A 20,275-nucleotide genomic window follows, 5' to 3' on the forward strand; every position below is an offset into this window, starting at 1 on the left:
GCGCCCCACATACACCCTGCGACCCCCACCCCCATCACCCATTCTCCCTCGTATCCCCCCCCCTCGCCCCCCACTGTCAGGCGGAAGCCCTCAAATACTGACTGGCAGAAAACGGACCTCTGTCGGGGCACTCATTAAAGTTTTATCCACAGAAGCGCTTGATGAGTGTGCAAGAGCGAGCGCCGTGCCGTGTGCACAACCATGTGTGGAGGCTTGCGTGCGCGCGTGTGTGTGTGTGTGTGCGCATACGGCCTTCAGGAGGTACTTGCTAACAGCACTTGCCCCAACAGTCTGTTATGGCTATATGGAGGATCTTTGTCTTAGTGCACGCACACACACAAAGGAAGACAAAGAACACCCCCATTCTCATAGAGCTGTATGGGCCATCGGGGAAAGTGCTGATACGAAGCACATATTAAAGCCATCACAGCACAACGCAATGTGGAGTGGATTTATGTCGCGAATAGGTGCGGCTGCATCTCTCTCAAGATGCTTCGCAGAAACAGGGGCCACATTTGATTTAAATGCTTAGATTAACGAAGTCAGTCCAAAGAGGAGGTGAAAACTAAACAATTTATTTGTACTACCAGGTAAGGCCAACTGAGACAAGGCCAATCAGTTTCAAAGACAATGCATACATCATGAGCGCATATTTGTGTTTGCACGTTTAATCACAAGTACGCGTGGTTAACGCAGACTTGATGCATCTTGACACCAATTGTTTTATTTTTAATTTCGTATGGCATTTTTGGGGATTGCAACAGACCTATTTTATTGCCAGAAAGATCAAACATATTCTTATTTTCCATACGGACTCAAGAGTTAGAAGAGTTAGATGAGAGGCGGGGAGCGAGAGGTAGGCAGCCGTGCGAGACCCTGGAGGATTTTGAAGATGCTGAGCGAAATCTCGAAATTGATCTGGGATTGGATTGGGAACCAGTGGAGCGATCGGGGGGGGGGGGGGTGACGTCGTCTCGTTATCGGGGTGCGGGAGAGGAGATCTTAGCAGCGGAATTTCAAATCCTCTGGAGGAAATTTCGGATGGGTGGGGGTATGTGGCCAGTACCAGTCATGCCTGACCACTTTTAATCTGCCCTCTTCATGTTGACACACTTGCACCAGGCACTCCATTTAGGCTGAGGTGATGTAGGGGAGGTCCAGAACGGATTATATTATATCACATCCTGGCCCCGTGTTGTGGAAGACTTGGAGTCTCAAACATGGATGGTGAGCGCAGTGCGCATATAATGCAAGTAGATTTTTCGCTTCAGGTTATTGCTAAAAAAACGCAGGAAAATTAGTTTAAACACTTTTAAAAAATGTAATGTTTTTTGTTGTTGTTGCAATTTTGATGAGCTTGTAAAAAAAAATACAAAGCGATGTAAATCCATCTTTTACGACCTGCTCACATGCTCGTCTAATGATTTTCATCCAATCAATAGCAATGTCAAGTTAAGTCAAGGACAAAGTGAGGCCTGTGAATTGTAATTTTGTGCAGGATTCGTTATTTACTACTATCATCATTATCCAAGAGAGCCCGAGCAAATATCGTCGTTGCCGTACAAATGCAGAGCTATTTCCGTTCGCGGAATATGGGACGCATTTCCGAACAAAGAAAACACGGGGGGGGGGGGGGGGGGGTCACGTTTCCCACTGGTGTAAATTACGGCGCGCGGGATCTTTTTTTTCCCTGCAAATGGAAAAAACAAAAGTATCCACTCCGATATATCAAAGGCAAGGCGGGGAGGGGTATTGGAGCAAAGCTGTGCATAGCATAATCGCTTTGCGACAATTTGCAAACAATCTCGTCGTGTGCGTAGGCATGTTCTTTCGTGCGTAGCCAACCGCGCTCATTGGAGGTGCGCGACAAGGACAACAGACTGCACACAAAAATGCATCAGTCGGAAGGCTGCACGGTGTACTTCACCGTTCGTGTACGAACACGCGTGGGCACGCGGGCATTTCTTTGATATTATAAGGGAGGTGGGGGTGGGTAGCGGTGGCGTCAGTGGTTAGAGCATTTAGCTACAAAAACCCAGTGCGCCCTGGGTTCAATTTCCGGCCAAGGCCAAAAGTGATGTATAATACATGAACCGGTTGTGGTCCCACCCCACGGTCGACTCAGCATTGAAGGTGCAGCGTGTCGGCATCGGCATGGAGATTAACACATTTAAATTCTTCCATCGTGAGAAAGCGTTGGAAAAAACAACTCGTGTAAAATTGATGCGGTGAATGGCGACGAAATGTCACAAATCGACGACGCTGTGCGTTTTTTTTTTTTAAAGGCAGTGTACTGTACTCACCGCAGAAAACTTTAGCGACACGACCGCATCCTACGGTAGCTGTGCCACACGCCCTACCGCATTTGCCTTTTACTTCCGTTCGAAATAAATTTCGTTCCGATGACGTCAACGCACGGAATCGGAAGAAAAAAACTGATGACGTACACCCACGTACGTCATCGGAATGGGAAAGGGTTCACACGTTCTCTAGCCTGCGCGTGCCTCTTCATTCCCGTCCCTCAATGTAGCTCCCTAGCGCTCGCCTCTCGCTTGCTTCTTAACACGCTTTTCAGCTTTTGTTCCATTTTTCTCCGATAAGAGTTATGGCCCGGTTCTCAATTACGACGAGGTCGCAGCTCGACCTGCCAGCTTGGCTCGACTCGGCTCCATCGCTCCTCCAGGGTGGGTAAAACGAGAACTACACGGTGACGCGCACGAGTCCGGCAGACGATCAGACAAACGTCTCGGCGCGCGCGCGTGTGTGTGCGCGCACGCGCGTCAACGGGTTGGTGAAACGTATTCCATTGTCTTCTCGAGCAGAGACCCTATATAGCCAAGGTCACGCATTCCAAATGTTTTGTCGGGATGAGAGTCTGGTCCCATGGGTTTGGCGGGAAATCAAATCCTTGCCATACGAACGTGGAATCTATAGAGGGTGCTGCCCGAACAGATGAAGATCGTCTGGTGCTCGTCTGCTCACCCAACTTTTTCACGCTATTATTGTTTTAAAGTACGTGCTTGTGAAGTTGCTTCAAATTAGCATTTTCGTTCGGTTTACAGACTGCTTGTGAATGAATAATTGAGCGGCTCCAGATTTGATAGTTAATAATTGATGCCTGCGTTGAACAACTCAACTCTCGTACGAAATGTGAACGTGTAAAAAATTTTTGACGAAGGCAAAATAATAATTTGCTCATGACAATTGCGATTTTATTTGGGCGGCACGTTGACTGGCGCCACTGCCCCGGCATCGATAGCTTTGCCTTCGACCTAAACCCAAAAATGATTATCGGTTAAAATGAATACAACGTTCAATTTATTTGCCAACGGAGTTTACGCAATAATAATTTCAACCCGTAGCGCAGTATCTGCACTCGAAGATGGAGAACGACTCAGAGGTGCGAGGAGGCAGCAGCCCACGCGATGAGCCGCCACCAAATTTCCTCCCCAAGCTCTGTGGTCCTCTCTATATCAAGGTGTTTCCGGTAAATTTTACCGAGTGTTTATACACGCTGGAGGAAACCGGAGGACTCGGGGAAAAAGCCACTCGTGCGATGGGTGGGGAGGGGGGCAACACTTTCTCCCCCGGTAACCCGCTTGCTGTACTGCCGTCTGTTGGAGGGTATGGCGACTTCGAAGCCCATGGGAAGGGGAGATTCGCGTCATCGTTTGTGCGATCCACCAAGCCTCGCCGCATCCACAGTGCCGGATCACAGGCGGGCGCGCAGTCACACCGCTCGGCTCGTGCACAAGGGCAACCATGGATATAATGCTGGGTTCCGCAGTGGCGAGATGTTAACTACCTCGCCTGGTATACAGGAGATCGAGGGATCAATCACGACCCTGACGCCTGTATATTTGGAGTTTGCATGTTCTCCCCGTGGATTTTTCTCCGGATCCTCCGTTTTTTCCCTCCTCAGTTAGAAACACGCGTTTAGAGTATTTGGCTACTGTACATTTCCACGTGACGAGCCACTTCGTTGAACTATCATTTGTGGCCAGGTTGCTTCTGAAAAATAACTATATAGCTCAGCGGGCCTTACTTGGTAATAAAAAATAAAAAAGATAAATATATTTTACAGCACTGAGCAGAAGGAGCTTAACTCTTATCAAAATCGAATGGTTTATACTTCATTCATAGATTATTTGAAGGAAATTTTTTATATATATTTACACACCCACACTCTCCACAGTAGCTCAGCCTAGCCTGTACACAACACTGGCCATCTAACACTGACGGCGCTGACTGAAATAGCCAACTGCTCTCCTTCGTAGCGCAATATCTAGCGGAGACGTTTAGTGACGACGGCGATGGGACGACAGCGAAAACGAGACCGGCAGCCCCGAGCCCCCCGCTCTCCGCTCCTTTTATGCTCCCAGCAGCGAGGCCTGGCTCCACCCTGACCACGCCTCCCTTCTGGAACCCGCTAGCAGGTTCCAGGGGCCTCCAGACGGGGTCCTCCATGACCCTTGCCCTAGTTCATCCACTCTGCCAACACCACACCATGCACAGCCTCACCGGCGTGTGTGCTGTCTGTACACCACAGTTGCCGCTGCTATCCACCAGCCGGCACTATTACACTACACTTGTAAGGAATATCGCACCCGTGACTTGACGAATTGTTTCAGAGTGCAGATTTTTTTTTTTTTGCCCAGGGGGCCCCTGGTGGCAATAGTAGGCTGGGCATGTCTGTTACTCAAAAATATTCATGCAGGACTTCGGACAAACCTGAAAATCAGCTTCTGTGATATAGTCACCAACAACACCTGCCATCCGAAAGTTCATTTCTGAATTTGGTACGACTGTTATCTCCAGATTATAAGTAGCACTTCCCCCCCTTCCTCCCAGAATGTTAAAGCAAAAGTTGGTCGTGCGTCTTAGAATCCAGTAGGTGTGTGTATGTTTGTGTATGTGGGGGAGCGGTGGTGTTGCGGTTCACGCGCTACGCTACGAACCCGGCGACCCGAGTTCGATTACCGCTCACGGCCAATACCAGTGACAATAACCTGAACCTGTCCTGGGCATCGCCTAGGTCGACTCAGCTTCACGACCAACTTTTGCTTTAACATTCATGTGTAAACATCGCCACTGGGGAGGCAAAGGCGGCCGGGCGTGGTGTTGGGCACCCACCCCCTCATGTGCAGTGCCAGCCTTCATAGGTGCTCGCTAACAGCACTTTCCCCAACAGTCTGTTAAGGATATACGGCGGATCTTTGTCTTTGTGTGGGGAACGGTGGTGCAATGGTGAGCACTCTGCGCTACTAACCCGTCGATCAGAGTTAAATTCCCGCTCACGACGAATAATAATGGTGAATCCTGGGCCTCCCCCTAGGTCGACTCAGCTTCAAATGAGTACCTGGAGCGGTGTCTAAACACCACCACTGGGGGAGACAAAGGCGGTCGGGCGTGGGGCTGGCCTCACAGCTCCTTCGCGTGCCGTTGCGGCCTTCATGGGTGCTCGCTTAGTAGTACTTGCCCCCAAAAAGTCCGTTAGGGTTATTTACGGGGAATGGGGGGGGGGGAATCTTTGCCTTTTGAGTGCGTGACCAGAAATTAGTACAAATTTGTACAACTTTATCGACGCCGGGCACACGTTCGTGGGGCGCCTCCGTTTTACTTCCCCGCAGTGTCCCAAGGATCCTGAGAATACGGTCAACTTTTTTCAAGCACGTGCTTAAAATTTAATGTCGAGAGAGAAAAAAAACTGGCGCCGAATTAGGAAGTGGTTTGGACAGTAATTTCGAGTGGGGTGGCCAGCTGCACCGCCAGGGTTTCACCTAATTTTTGCTTTTCCTAACCCCTTGGCCCCGCCAGCTGTGAGCTATTTAAACGCAGACTTCCACAAAGGCGTTTCGCCGATTTGCTTTACTTTCTGAAGCTTCAACGAGAAACAGATGACGTCTGCGGCGAGCCCTTTTGCTCCGACTACTGCTGGTTGAGAATATTATTTTCATGGAGGCGTCGTCTTCCCAGGGTGGGGAAGACAACGCAAATTGTCAAACAACTCGCCGCGTGCGCATCGGTACAATTGGAATTAGCGGGGTGGCACGGCAACGGTCAACGGAGCTGACATCAGAGAAGTAAACGCCAAAAGAAATGTTATTGTGCACGCGCCAAGCTGACGGATAACGTACACAAAATACATATTTAAAAAAATAAATGTTAGAAAATATAAACTGACTGACTCATCGATTGACTGCGCGAGTGACTGAAGTTTAGCGATCGCTCTGGAAGGGATAGAAAGTTGAAGTTTAAAATGTTTAGTTGAGTCTATGCTTGCGGTATACGAACCTCCGATTTTTTTTTGTTTGGGACGTAAAAGAGTCGGCCGCCCAAGTTAAAAAAGTCAGCCCTCCAACTTCTCAATTGCTTTCAGTCTCGAGCTAAACACTTCCAAATATAGGATCTCACCAATCGGTGAGAACCAGGTAAGTCACCTCCTGTGGGATTTAACGCAAAAAATACTAAGTGGATGTAGCCCAATACTGTAGGCTACGAGTTACAACTGTGCTCACCCTGCACCTAAGATTAGCATGGTTGGCTACGTACGGCACAAAAGAAGTTCAACATATGATAATTGTTTTTTTACCCTTCTATCTGGCAACAAAACTGACAAGGAGTCATGTTTGCATAGACCGCAATACCTGCAGTCATAATACAAACAAAAGAACATAACTCTGATAATGTGCACTGTCCTTGAAGTTGATTGGTCCACACCCGAGACAGCTTTCCTTAGAGCCTAGTCTCACATGGGTTGGACCAGATGACGCCAAAAGGCGCACGACTCAAAGACAATGCACCATCAGAGTAAGAGAGCTCGGGGTAAGCATTTACACCATTGGAACCTCATTTTCCAGCAAAAAATATGATAATTGGGTTTTTACCCTTCTATCTGGCAACATCATCACAATGACAGCATGGCGCCAACAGCCTACGGTACAATTATGAGACGATATCGCAGCAACCACACTGTTCAACATACAACAAACATGCAACAATAGCATTATTATAAATCCAAGGGGTGGAGCGGTTGTCACGATGGTTAGCACACCGGGGTTAAGAACCGGGCGAACGAGAGTTCGATTCCCAAACACTGCGAACATCAGTGGCCAGTGATATCTGAACAGGTGCCCCATCCCTTGACCAACTCACAATGAGCAGCGTGGTAAAAAATGGGGAGCATTTTCGTTTGGCAGTTGTTTGACAAAAAGGCTGAGAAATGTTGTATTTGCGAGGCGTACTGACCAGTCGCACGCCTCTTGAACACCATGGTCGCCTGTTGAAGCAAGAGCCTTGAGCCTGAAATGCAAGATGCACACGCATGCATACCTGTAAGTCAACTGTTTAAGCGATGCCACCCACACAATGCAGCCTTAAAATCCGGCGTGCCCACAAAGACAAACATTCCACTCCGCACCCCCCCATAGCCTTCAACGGACGGTTGGCAAAAATGCGAGCACCTAACGAAGGCTCGCAGGCCTGCACAGCGAGCGAGGAGGTGCAGTTGCTCAACACCACGTCTCCCCCGCGCTGATGTGTAACACGCAGCGCAAGCAGGTACGCATTTAAGGGGTGCCTGGTGCGGTGTGTAAACATTTGGCCTTGTGCCATGTGACGGGAAGCTACGAAGATCAGACCTTGCGAAATATGTGTGTTTGTGTCTGGCTATCTGTGTATGTGTACACATACAAAGATCCCCCCCCCCCACCCCTCCATAAAGCCTGAACAGACTGTTGGGGTAAGTTCTGTTAGTGAGCACCTATGAAGGCCGGCACGGCACACAGTGGCAATGTTTACACACCACATCAGGACCTCGTTTTAAGGCTGAGTCGACCTAGGGGAGAGGCCACAGGACCTGTTCAAATATTCGCCACTCTTATTGGTCGTGAGTGGGAATCGAAAACCAGGTTGCCAGGTTCGTAGAGCAGTGTGCTAACCATCGCGCCACCGCTCCCCACTTACAAATGCCCAAAACACAGATCAAAGATCTCTTGAATAGCCTTAACAGACTGTTGGGGCAAGTGGCGTTAGCGAGCAGCTTATGAAGGCCGGCACGGCACTTCTTAAACACGTTACAGAAGGGACGTGCATGTGTATATGTAAACAAGCGAGAGGAAAAGATCCGCTTGGATTCTGTGACGCTTTCCAAGCGCGCCTTGGATTCACGAGGAGTATGTGCACGGTCCTTAGCGGTGTTCAAGTCGACAGGCAGCTGCTGGGGCAGAGCAAGTCTGCATAGTTGCAAACATGACCTTGTTTCTCTCTCTGGTGTATTTCTGCAGATAACACTTGTCAACAAAAAAAAAAAAATTCTGGCCTGGACTTTTGCAGCTGTTTTAGACTAATTTCAGGGTGCTGATTCCAAATCTGATCTCAGATTTGCTCTATCACATCATTTTTATGCTATCGGCATACCCCATTTTCATTGATTTTACCCGAAATTAACTCTGTCACTTATGATTGCAAGTTGTTGCGAGTCAGTGACTGCTTTAGTGTTACAATATGGTGCTGTATTTTTAGGATAGTGTGTTTATAATATCATTTTATGTAGATATCCACACTCATTTTTCTTCGGCAGTTTTGATTGAAAATGCAATATTTGATATCTCAAAAACCTGATGTGATAGACAAAAACTGATGCCAGATTTGGAATCCGCACCCCAAAATTACCTTAAACCCGTTAGAATACCTTATGCTAGAAAAAGTGTGTTGACCAGTGTTATAGGCAAGAACCCTTTCGATCAATGTGGCCGGCTCTCTGAAGGATAAGTCGCAGAATAACAACGGCGGTCTTTTGGCTCCCAACGTTTGGCGTCCCCCGCCCCCCGCCACCGTTACAGATGGGCAGAGCCAAAGCAGGAACGCGACGAACGCTTCCAAACCTTAAGTTGGCAAGCGAGAAGAGGAAGAAAAATAGCGACCACACAAATAAACGGTGCGCGCTCAAGCAAAAGGCTAAAAAGAAAAACACTTGTTTTTTGCTCTCACAAAAGAAAGTCTGTTTGCCAAATTGTTATCCGACTTTTAAACGTGCAGAAAAAAACACAACCCCGTTTCTGGCAATGATTTACAACATCCCCCTCCCCCGCCCCCATCTTCCAGCACCGCCTCATAGTGATTTTGCAGATCGGAAGTCGACTGCGGAGGAGATGTGCAACTCTGTGTGTGTGTGAGCGCAAGCGTGACCGGCACCGCACGCGGAAAAAAACCGTGAGTGACCTCAAGCTGCACCAATTATATTATTCTGGCGCAACTCCCCACCCCACGCCACCGCCACCATCGCTCTCCTGACCCTCCCCGGTCTCCCCGCTCTCCTCCCTTCTCTCCTTCGCCATCCCCCCGGCCACCATCGTGCCCTCAGCGACCTTCCTTCCACTTCCCAGCCTCCCCGCTTTCCGAAAGCAGTTAACCCCGGCTATCGAGGCACATCTGCTTAAATTGTTATCGTGGTGCGTTCGCTGGAAAACGCAGGCCTGCAGGCAAAGACAAAGATTACCCCCCCCCCCCTCCCATGTATAGCCTCAATAGACTTTTGGGGCAAGCGCTGTTAGCGAGCACCTATGAAGGCCGGCCACGGCACACGCGAGCGGTGGGTGGCCAGCACCACGCCAGGCGTGGCGATATTTGCCACTCCGCGCCGGTTACTCATTTGAGGCCGAGTCGACCTGGGGGAGGCCCAGGACTGGTTCAGCTATTCGTCACCCACAGAGAGACGGCCCCGGGCACGTTCGCTGCTGCCAAAGGAGGGAGAGCGAAAGACGCCCCATGAATGGGGCTGGCGCCCGTTCGCACGCACACGGGAGGGAGAGACAGCGCACACACATGGGAGGGAGAGAGTGCACACACACACATGGGAGGGAGAGAGTTCTACATAAAGCTAAGTTTAAAAATGTAAAAAAATTACGAAATGATGAACGAAGCAAAGTGTCGAATACACCGAGCATCTTCTTGTTTCCACTGATCGTAAAAAAAAAGAGAGTGCACACACACACGGGATGGAGAGACAGCACACACACACACATGGGAGGGAGAGAGTGCACACACACACACATGGGAGGGAGAGAGTGCACACACACACACACACGGGATGGAGAGACAGCGCACACACACACACATGGGAGGGAGAGGGATAAGAGAAGAGCACGCACGAGAGAGCAGAGAGTGCGAGAGAGAGAGAGCGAGCCGAGCGCTTTCTGGGTCAAACAGGGTAGGGAGAAGCAGGCAACGGCAGCCAGCGCATGCCAGAGAAATCACATAACCGCAGTAGGAAGTCCGCTGTCAAGAGGAGGAGGAGGGCTCCGAGAGAGACTACTGCACTTAGCGAACGGCATATGCGCTCAGTGTTATGTTATTGCCGCCGCAAAGCGTGCGCGGGGCATAAGGCGAAAGGATTGCAGTGGGGGCAGAGCCGCGTGCCGCATAATTTATGTAGCGTCCGTTCCCGTAAATGTATCACGCCTGGTTCCTCGCGGATTGGAATAACTGCTCATCCACGGTTTGAAGGGCGATGACACTTTTCTGCTTGGTGATAGTGCAACAAAGATAGCGATCTCCCTCCCCTCCTCGCCATCCCCTGGCATACCACGTAGCCTGTTGATGAAAGTGCACTTAAGCGAGCACCTATTAAGGCCCGCTGGCTGCAGAGTGCTGAATGGGGGTGGCTGTGTACGCATGTGCCCCAGCAGTCTGTTAATGCTGTACGGGGGATCTTTGTTCTTGGTGGAGGGCGGCGTTGCGCTACGATCCCGGCAACCCGAGTTCGATTCCTGCTCACGGCCAACACCGGCGGAAAATTTTTTAACCGGTCCTCTGGGCCTCCCCTAGGTAGACTCAGCCTCAAACGAGTGTGATGTGTAGGCGTCGCCTACACATCACACTCACAAATAAACATAATAAAATAATTCTCAGAAAATAATTTTATTATGTTTTATTTTTATTATTTTATTATTTCCATTCTACGTGACTTAATAATAAAATAATAAAAATTAAGCATAATAAAATAATTCTCAGATAATTATTTTATTATGTTTTATTTTTATTATTTTATTATTTCCATTCTACGTGACTTTACAGAAAGAACTAAGAAGATGAATCCCTGCAGTCACGAAAGCTTTAAATCGAAATCCTCTGAATTGTGCAAATGTGTCACGGCCAAATGTTCATTTTCCTTGACGCGTTCTTAAAATCCAACTTTCTAACTGATGCAGTCACACGGCCATTAGCTATGCCCCAAGCATCCGTCTCTTGACAGTAAAGATGACATATCTGCGATTAGCATTTAAAGGGATAAGCAAACCGAAACCCAAATACCGCATCACTTATCTTGAAGAGACATGCATAGGCTGTGCCCTGGTCTGTCTGGCATGAGTTTCAATGTTCATTTATTGAAAGAAAAAAGACCGATCCATTCAGGGCTTTTGAGGTGAGGGTTTGTGGATTGCACCATTTTCAAACTCCCAAACCCGACGGGCTGAGAGATGGTCAGGAGATGGCAGTACAGCAAAGTGGACTGAATCCACCTGTCCAGAGCTCTTGGTGTTATCCTCTCATGTGCATGGGGTTTCTCCAGAAAGTCTGGTTTTCCTCCCACGTGAATCCTTGCAAGCACTCATGAATAGAACGGGCCAAACATCACAATGCAGGACTTTCCTGGAAAATACCCAAAGAGACTCCGCTAAGCTTTAATAAAAAAAAATTTACATTATTATTATTGCTCTTCCCAAGTTCCAAATGAATAAGTTATCCCATGAGCGAACACCAATACCACTTCCCGAAATAAAAATCGGATTACGTTTAAAAAAAAATAGACTATCGTAGAGATACTCTTAGTTCTTTCGGTAAAGTCACGTAGGTAAAAAATGAAATAAAAATTAATAAAAATAAAACAATAAAAAAGAAAAAATCACGACGTTTCGAAACGTCGTGATTTTTTTTTTTTTTTTTTATAAATTTTAATTTAATTTTTTACCTACGTGACTTTACCGAAAGAACTAAGAGTATGAATCCTTGCAGTCACGAAAGCTTCAAATCTAGAATATCGTAGAAATAATAAGCATCAAAGTATTTTCGTATTTCTGTGCTGTGGACCCCCCCCCTCTCTCTCCTCCTCCGACGTTCAAAACAGGAAGGGAGCTTCCAGGTAAGGAAGCAGGCGGGCGAAGGCACAGCGGCCGCGTGAGCGGGGTGGCCCAACAAGACCACCACAACGTTCATCGCAAACGAGAAGTAAACAAAGACACGGACAAACATCCCGCCCCTCCTCCCCCCATATCGCCTTGACGAACTTTTGGGGCAAGTGCTGTTAACGAGCGCCTATCAAATAGGCCGTCGTGGTGCACGATCGAGTGAAGTTGGCCAGCACCACGCCCGGCCGCCTTTGTTGCCCAAGTGGCGATGTTTACATTCCGCACCGAGTCGTCGGCTAAGGCTAAGTTGACCTCGGAGAGGGGGGTTCAAGGCTGGTTTGGATAATTTAATCACCGCTTGTTTTAGCTGTGAGTGGTAATGAATCGAAGGGGGGGGGGGGGTAGTGCGCTAACCACTGCGCCACCCCTCCCGCCCACCACACACGCAATAAAAAAGCAAGGACCCCCCCCCTCTCGTATGGCCTTGACAGACTGTTGGGGCAAGTGCTGGGAGCGAGCAGCTTATGAAGGCCGGTACGGCACACTACGGAGTGGGTGGCCAGCACCACGCCCACGCAAAAAACCACGCGCGCACGCAAACACAAAAAAACCATTAAAGTGCAAAATAATACTTGAATTCTATTTAATCCAGCAAACATATGAATAATTCTAGATAATATGCATTTATATTTATTCTAAAAAACAGGAGTAATATTGCGTGGAAATGAAAATTTTGAAATGTAGAAAGTACCAAGACTACAGTATAAGGTCACAGCTTGCATTATTTAAATATGGATCATTAATTTTTCAATATGGGTGGAACGGTGGCGCAGCGGTTAGCACACTGAACTACAAATTTGCTATTTTATTGAGGGACTGTGTGTTGGTGTGGTCTGGGACTGTTGTTGATGTTGCTTTGCTGTCTTGCCAAAGCTTGCGGAAATGATGTCTACGCATACTCTTAGGTTTTTTCGGTAAAGTCACGTAGGTAAAAAAATTAAATTAATAAAAGTAAAATAAAACAAATTAAAAAATTCACGACGTTTCGGAAGCAACACAAGCCCCCGTCTTCAGGTGCACCCGTCACAGCCACGACAGCTGTATCAAGTAAATGTGACGGTTCCACCTGAAGACGGAGGCTTGTGTTGCTTCCGAAAGGTCGTGAATTTTTTAATTTGTTTTATTTTACTTTTATGAATTTAAATTTTTTACCTACGTGACTTTACCGAAAAAACCTAAGAGTATGAATCCTTGCAGTCACGAAAGCTTGAAATCTAGAATTGATGTCTACGCAATTTTAACTTGTATACTTTATATATATTTATTTTGTATTGTTTGTTGTTGTAACCTTATGACCCCGTGGTCACCTGTTGGACATCTGTGAAAAAGTGCTTCATAAGCTCATCGGATTTCTCCAGTATCATTCTGACGAGGAACCCGACGAACCGAGCTCAAATTAATCGGCCAGGGCTCACATAGGTGGCAAGCGACATCTGAACCGATCCTAGCCTGCACCACCCACACCATCAACCCCATCAACCCGCGTTTAACCAGAACGGTGAAGTACGATCAAACAACCTCTCCCGCCCTTCACTCTGGCAAATGCGACTATCCCTGGTCTCTCCTCGAGTTCACCTTGCGAAACAAAATAATCTTTGAATTCCATCCAGAAGCCGATTGACAAAGGGCTGTAAATTATTATTATTTGGTGACAGATTAATGCTGAGATTGAGGAATCATTTTGCACCACGCATGGAACAATTTGCCCACTTCACCGCACGGACATATACATTCCTGCTAACACATGAGGTTAAATGCACCATGATATCCCTACGGTGTGATTGGTAATGCGTGCGTTTTATAAGAAATGCCAAGTTGCAAATGTTGAATTGATTTTTGCTCGGACGGGAATTCTTATGTTGCGGTATCTGATAAGCTTGAACTGTTAAAATCCTGCATGTAAAAAAAACAACACTTTCCACTGTGCACGCTATATGATTAACTCAAAACAATAATTCACTAATAATCGCCTGTGACCTTATCACCCGGAATGTGCCCAATCTCAGAAGCTAAGCAGGTTTAAGCTTGGACAGTGTTTGTATGTGTGTATGTTGAACTTGCTTTACACCGCACTAATCGGAGGTGCTTAGACGAAACAACGCCACGATTAACAACAACAACAGGTTGTGTAGGCTGTGAAATAGATTTGATTATACAGCAGAGGGCAGTGCAAAATAAATAAAAGCCAGTCGGCATTGCATTTCTCTTCTCCCCCGCCTAAGAACAAACACGGGACAGACGGTGTCGTAAAGTACGATCGTATAACTCCACGAGTCAGGGGCGACGTGTGGGACATTCTAATCCAGCAGCGGACTGACACAAGGGCCCACGCGTGTCCATGTACACACCCCTCTTGTGGGGCGCGCGGTGTAAATGTAGGATAAATGTGACCTCTACCACGGAGCACAATGGCCCACTCTTCGCGGCGAACAGTCGTGGCTTTTTAGCGCCAACGTCATGGGCAAATTTACCACAAACTTTCGACAAATGCCACGGCATTCACTCGCACGGATAACGTTTTTTTTCGTCACCAAGTTTAATGCTGCAAACAACGGACTCGCAAACAAAGGATAAAACGACTTGTTCAATGACAGCACTTATTTTTCTGAAAGAAATTATAATAAAAAAAATTGTCAAAAGGAAAACGAAAACAAATCTTCACCACCTCTGCCACATTTAAAGGTTCTGCGCATGCGCGCATGCACACACCCGCACATAAACAAAGTACAGCAAGCCCGAGGAAACGCGGAATCAGTTGGTATCTGCACGGATGGCTCCATGGTCTATTACACCCACAAATAACTGCATGCTTACCGCCAGCAATAGCAAGATTGTAAATGCCATCGCGACACTGGCTTTAGGCCATTAGTGTGAATTCAACACCAAGCATCACTCAGTCGGCACTGTCCGTGTGCAAACGTTTTGTCAAGCGCGCACGCACACACACAAGCACCCACCCAAGAAAATGTAAATGGTCTTGGGTAGGGCCCAACTACCTCGGTTTTATGATGATCCTGTAATCTGGAACGGTGGGAGAGATAGAGAGAGAAATTGCTGCCCACATTTGCGCGGATTTTCTCCGGGTGCTCCAGTTTTCCCCTGCACCGGTGCACTGCGTGCGGAACTGACCTTTATTCTATGCCATCATCAGCCGTGATCTATCCACCGCTGGATGATAATGGGCTCCTCAATTTGTCACCTTCTCAAGGTCTTGGGGTGAAAGAAACCGACGAAGCTCCTGCACATGGTCGACGTCCTCCTCTCAGATGCGAAGACTGAACCACCGGCCGCAATTCATTCTGCAGGAGGTCGTGGGTTCAATCCGGACCCCGACACCTGTACATTTAAGAGTTTGCGTGTCTCTCTTCCTGTGGTCGCGTGGATTTTTCTCCGGGTCCTCTGGGTTTTTTCTCCACATTCAGAATGAACATGCGTTTAGAGTATTTGGCTGCTGTAAATTTTCACGTTAAGCTATAATTTGTGATTGCCAGCGCTTCTGAAGAAGACCTGTATAGCTCCGTGGGCCTCATACCTGGTGAATCTTTTTGTTTTAGTTTAGTTTCTGAAGACGTGTCCTGCTCAAACCTACTTTACCCAACAGTCAATGCGATGTCTTTAACTTGCATCTTTATATGTTCTTTATTTTATCAAATGGTTTTGCAATATTTTATAGAATCTTATTCCTCACTCTAGATGCACTATTTTGCAATATGTTTTCTGTAATCTTAATGTTCACATTAGTAAAATATTTAATTTATCATTAAGTAACATACAGTATAATAATATTTTTAAATTTGTTGACTTTTTTCATTGCTGCATTTATTGTATTTATAATTTATGCGACCTGTTGAAAACGTTGTGTTTTTAATTACACAGGTTTTTTTGGTTGATGAAACCCGATTCAAGAGCTTCTGAGCTCACAGGGCAATTCTAAATAAACTGTTCAACAAACTGTTCAAACTCTCATCCACGTGTGCCTCTTAAGGTCTCACTGGAATTCCAAGAATGCACCTCTCCCAAGTTTCTCTGCACTCTTTTCAACTTTTATTCCACGATCTTTGTCCATGTTTCTGATGCATTTAACCACGAAATAAATGTCCAGGAAATTACAGTGCCCGGGAGGCTTTGTTGATGATCCACCCCCTCCTCGCCGATTCCATCAAGCGTCACAAATTGAGATCGCGGTTTGATTGAAGATTTTTTTTTTTTTGTGTCGTTTGCGTTTTTGCTCGTATTTTGTGTTCTATCGGCTTAAATAACCAATTTTAAATATGTAATAAAAACTCAAGCTATGTTATTTTACGATTAAACTATTCATTTTACCAGGTAAGGCCCACCGAGTTAGCAATTTTTCAGAAGTGACCTGGCCACAAATGATAGCTCAACAAAGTGGCTTATCAAGTGCAAATTTATAGCAAAACAAGTACTCTAAAAGCATGTTGATTCTAAATGTGGAGGGAAAAACCTGATGACCCAGAGAAAAATCCATGCAACCACGGGGAGAACATGCCAACTCCAAATATATAGGCTTGAGGGTTGGGATCGAACCCACGACCTCTTGCATACCGGACGAGGGAGATAATATCTTGTCACTGCGGCACCCATTTATCAAATAATTTACTTGCATTCTAAATAACTGAATCCTACAAACGACAACGATGGCATCGCACAATTCACCACATAAGAGTCGGAAGCATGATACTCCATTTAAATTGATTGATTGATGCATCATTGCATGCCTTAGAGGCTCAATTGTTATTATACCAATAGCCTCCCGGTTTTTAGAACACCAGTTCAAATCCTGACCTTGATCAACGAGCGAACGCCACTTTGGTGCCAATGTAACAGTGGCTTTCCCTTCCACACGCTTAGTGACGCGTTCCCAAATTTTTCAGATTAATCTTAAAATTAGCGAAACCCGGCACAGATTTAAAATTCCAGACGATTGAATTTTCTGCGTGTTCAGGATTGACGTGGATGTGGGGCCACCAACGCGCATCTGACATCCCCTTCCTCCCACTTCCTGTCGAAAGCGGTGTCCACGTGGCATCAGTTTACTTGGCATCAGTTTGGTTAGTTTATTTGTCCTACCCCCAGCATCTCTGATTAGTCACGGTTGCCTACGCACACAGCAAGATAAAAAATAGTTCAGTTTTATTTGTATATATTTTTATAGTGATTTGTTTACCTTTCCTATACTTTGCCCTTCTGTCGTCTCTTTGTATTGCTTGTTGTTGTAACGTTCTGACCTGCCCCTACTGGACATCTGTGAAAAAGAGCTTTATAGCTCATCGGATTCCTCCAGTGTGAAATAAAGATTCTGATTCTGATACATCAGATGCCACTTTTTGTGAATAGTAATGCATGCCAAATGATAAAACAACGATACAAAAGTGTTTTTTAAAACAACTCCAATATTGTCCTCAATATTTTGAACTGTTGACGTTTTAAAATCTAAAACTAATCCCAAATATATATACACACACGGAAAAAAAATATTTCCTCATTTTGTTGGTTCATGGACCCCATTGGCGATGATGAGATACGAGCATGCGGGAAACTTTGATGAGAAATTGGTACACACCATAGAACCGGGGAAACAATGAGTCAACAATCCGAGTTCAATTCCTGGGCACGGCTGGCATCAGTGGCAAGTAATGTACAAAGCTGTCCTGGACAACGCCCCCTTCATCCACTCACCCTCCTCCTCCAACCTGCACCATCCCGCATATTCAAGCACGGTCATACAGCATCGGAGAAGGCCTTCGACCAGCAGTGCATTGACGAAGGACTGCAGGTGGTCACTACAATGAATGACCACACCGCACGTCATCGAAGCCACCACTAAACGCCACCGAGGAGGTCCCCCATGGCAGCAAAGCGATTCATTTGTTTACAGCTAATTGGCAGCCACCAGCCAGCACAAGTCGCTTGCAACCAAAACTGAACGTGCCTCTAGCTGGCGGCTCACCAACCGCAACCGAGAGGCGCTCGCAGGAAACTCCCCGACGCGACGGAACTCGCCGCGCGGTGCGGCGAAAAAGTCGGCGGAAGGAACGAGCATCTGACGACGCAGATGCGCCGCTCGCTGTTCTCGGCGGCAATCTCAACTCGCAGGTTGCAACTCCCCCCCGCCGCCGCCGCCCCGGTCACCCCAACCAACCCTACCCAGCCACCCACTCCCCGTCGACCTACACCCAGATCACCATCTCGCTCACGTCCACAACGCCAGCAAAATCATCAAGACAGCGTGCCTATTACACATATCACAGCCTTCCGGGAGTGTATAATTTCAGCATTGGTTCAGCTCATCAAACTCACTCACATCTAATGCTACCCAGAGCTCACCAAACTCTCGCATCTCCAAAGCTACCCAGCTCACCAAACTCACTCACATCCAACGCTACCCACAGCTCACCAAAATCTCACATCCCCAAAACTACCCAGCTCATCAAACTCACTTACACCCCCCCTCCCCACCCGCTGTACCAGGGCACAACATCCGTCAGGCTAATTTATATGCAGCCGCTTTGGGGAGCGCTGCGCTCGAGTAAACAGCAATGCATATTCCCAAAATACACCCTGCAAGACATCCACTCTAATCAGCTCCAGAAAGGCCGGAGTACTTGGGGGGTGGTGGGAGACGGTGGGGTGGGTGGGTGGGTAGGGAGGGTGGTGGTGGGGGGTGGGAAGATCGGAGCGACCCCCTGTCAGCACAGCGAGCGGCGGCCCCTGTTGGGCCACTTCCTGCCACAACACAGCGGCGGCGGCAGCAGAAGAAGGGCGGCCTTCGTTATGAGAAGCCGTGGGTCGAGGCCGAGAGGGGGGGGGGGCAGGGCGGGATGTTTGGTGAAGTGCGGGGAGGGGAGGCTGGTGGGTGGAGGACATCTGGGCACGTGCGTCCCCGTTGCACTGTAGCACGGCCGAGGGAGCCACCCGCCTGCCCGCCCGCTCAGCCCGGCGGGTCAGCCCGCCCGCTCAGCCCGCCCGCTCAGCCCGCGGTAGTGGAGGCCGGATCGGTGAATTGGCTCCAAGAAGCCGAGCGGTCTGCGCGAAGGCAACTCGCACGCCCCCCTCCCCACTCCCAACCGCGCTCTCCACGTTCAAGAGCTGCCGGTGACTTGCACGTGCCGTCGTAGCTGGCGAGAGCCCACTGGGATGGCCAACACACGTGGTGGGTGTAGGTGTCCCCCGCACCTGACAGCCCCCATCCCACTCCCCCACCCACAATTTCGTGTCAGTCACAACGGTTGTTTGACCATATTTCACCGCACTCGTTGAATCCGGGTTGGTAAAGAGGGCAGAAAATAGGGGGTAGGGGGGGGGCTGACATTGGATATGGCATGGGAGAATGGAACGCCTCCGTTAGATCGCCACTGGGAAGACAAAGGCGGCCCCGGGCGTGGATTTGGCCACCCACCCCCCCCCCCCCTCGTGTGCCACAGTGCTTCACTAGGTGCTCGTCAACAGCACTTGCCCCAAGTTTGTTCAGGCTACACGGGGGATCTTTGTCTTTGGGGAGCAGAGATTTGGCAGCGTTTAAGTGCAGGACGATAAATGCAGTTTGCCGCACTACCCACTCTCTCTGCTGTCCGCCATGCAGCCCATGGCCTAGAACAGCTGCCATGCATGATGATCACTCATCCCGAGCATTATCCAGGCTCCACCTTGCTTAGCTTCCGAGATCCGGGCGCTTTCTGGGTGCATAAAGCAGAGGAACAGAGCCTCAACAACGGCGTCGCTGAAATTCACGGTGGCATTTTCTTGCAAGGGACGGCCGGGGTCATGCCACCGCACTCGTACGTTACACACTATATAATGTGGATGTACTATTTGGGTCTTTCGGTGAAGTCACGTAGATAGAAATATTTAAAAAATCACGTTTCCATCGCAACACAAGCAATCGTCTTCAGGTGAAAAAATACAGCAGGCGAACTGCTGAGGCAGGAGCAATATAGCTGTATTTATTTCACCTAAAGATGATTGCTTATGTTGCGATCGAAACGTCATGATTTTTATTTTTCTACCTACGTGACTTTACCAAAAGACCCAAAGAGTATGAATTCCTGCAGTCACGAAAGATTTAA

At 47.9% G+C, this 20,275-nt stretch overlaps 1 protein-coding gene across 2 annotated transcripts in view; it reads right to left on the reverse strand.

The window, feature by feature from the left end:
- UBASH3B (ubiquitin associated and SH3 domain containing B) overlaps nucleotides 1-20,275 on the reverse strand; it is a 102,731-nt gene that overhangs the window by 61,396 nt on the left and 21,060 nt on the right. For both annotated transcript variants that reach the window (XM_061550976.1, XM_061550975.1), the window contains exon 2: nucleotides 7,249-7,302. In XM_061550976.1, coding sequence (XP_061406960.1) covers nucleotides 7,249-7,302 — 54 coding nt within the window. The remainder of the gene's footprint in view (nucleotides 1-7,248; nucleotides 7,303-20,275) is intronic.

This window comes from Lethenteron reissneri, chromosome 13, assembly GCF_015708825.2.
Source record: "Lethenteron reissneri isolate LAM-NWPU_2019-01 chromosome 13, ASM1570882v1, whole genome shotgun sequence".
Lineage (NCBI taxonomy): Eukaryota > Metazoa > Chordata > Hyperoartia > Petromyzontiformes > Petromyzontidae > Lethenteron > Lethenteron reissneri.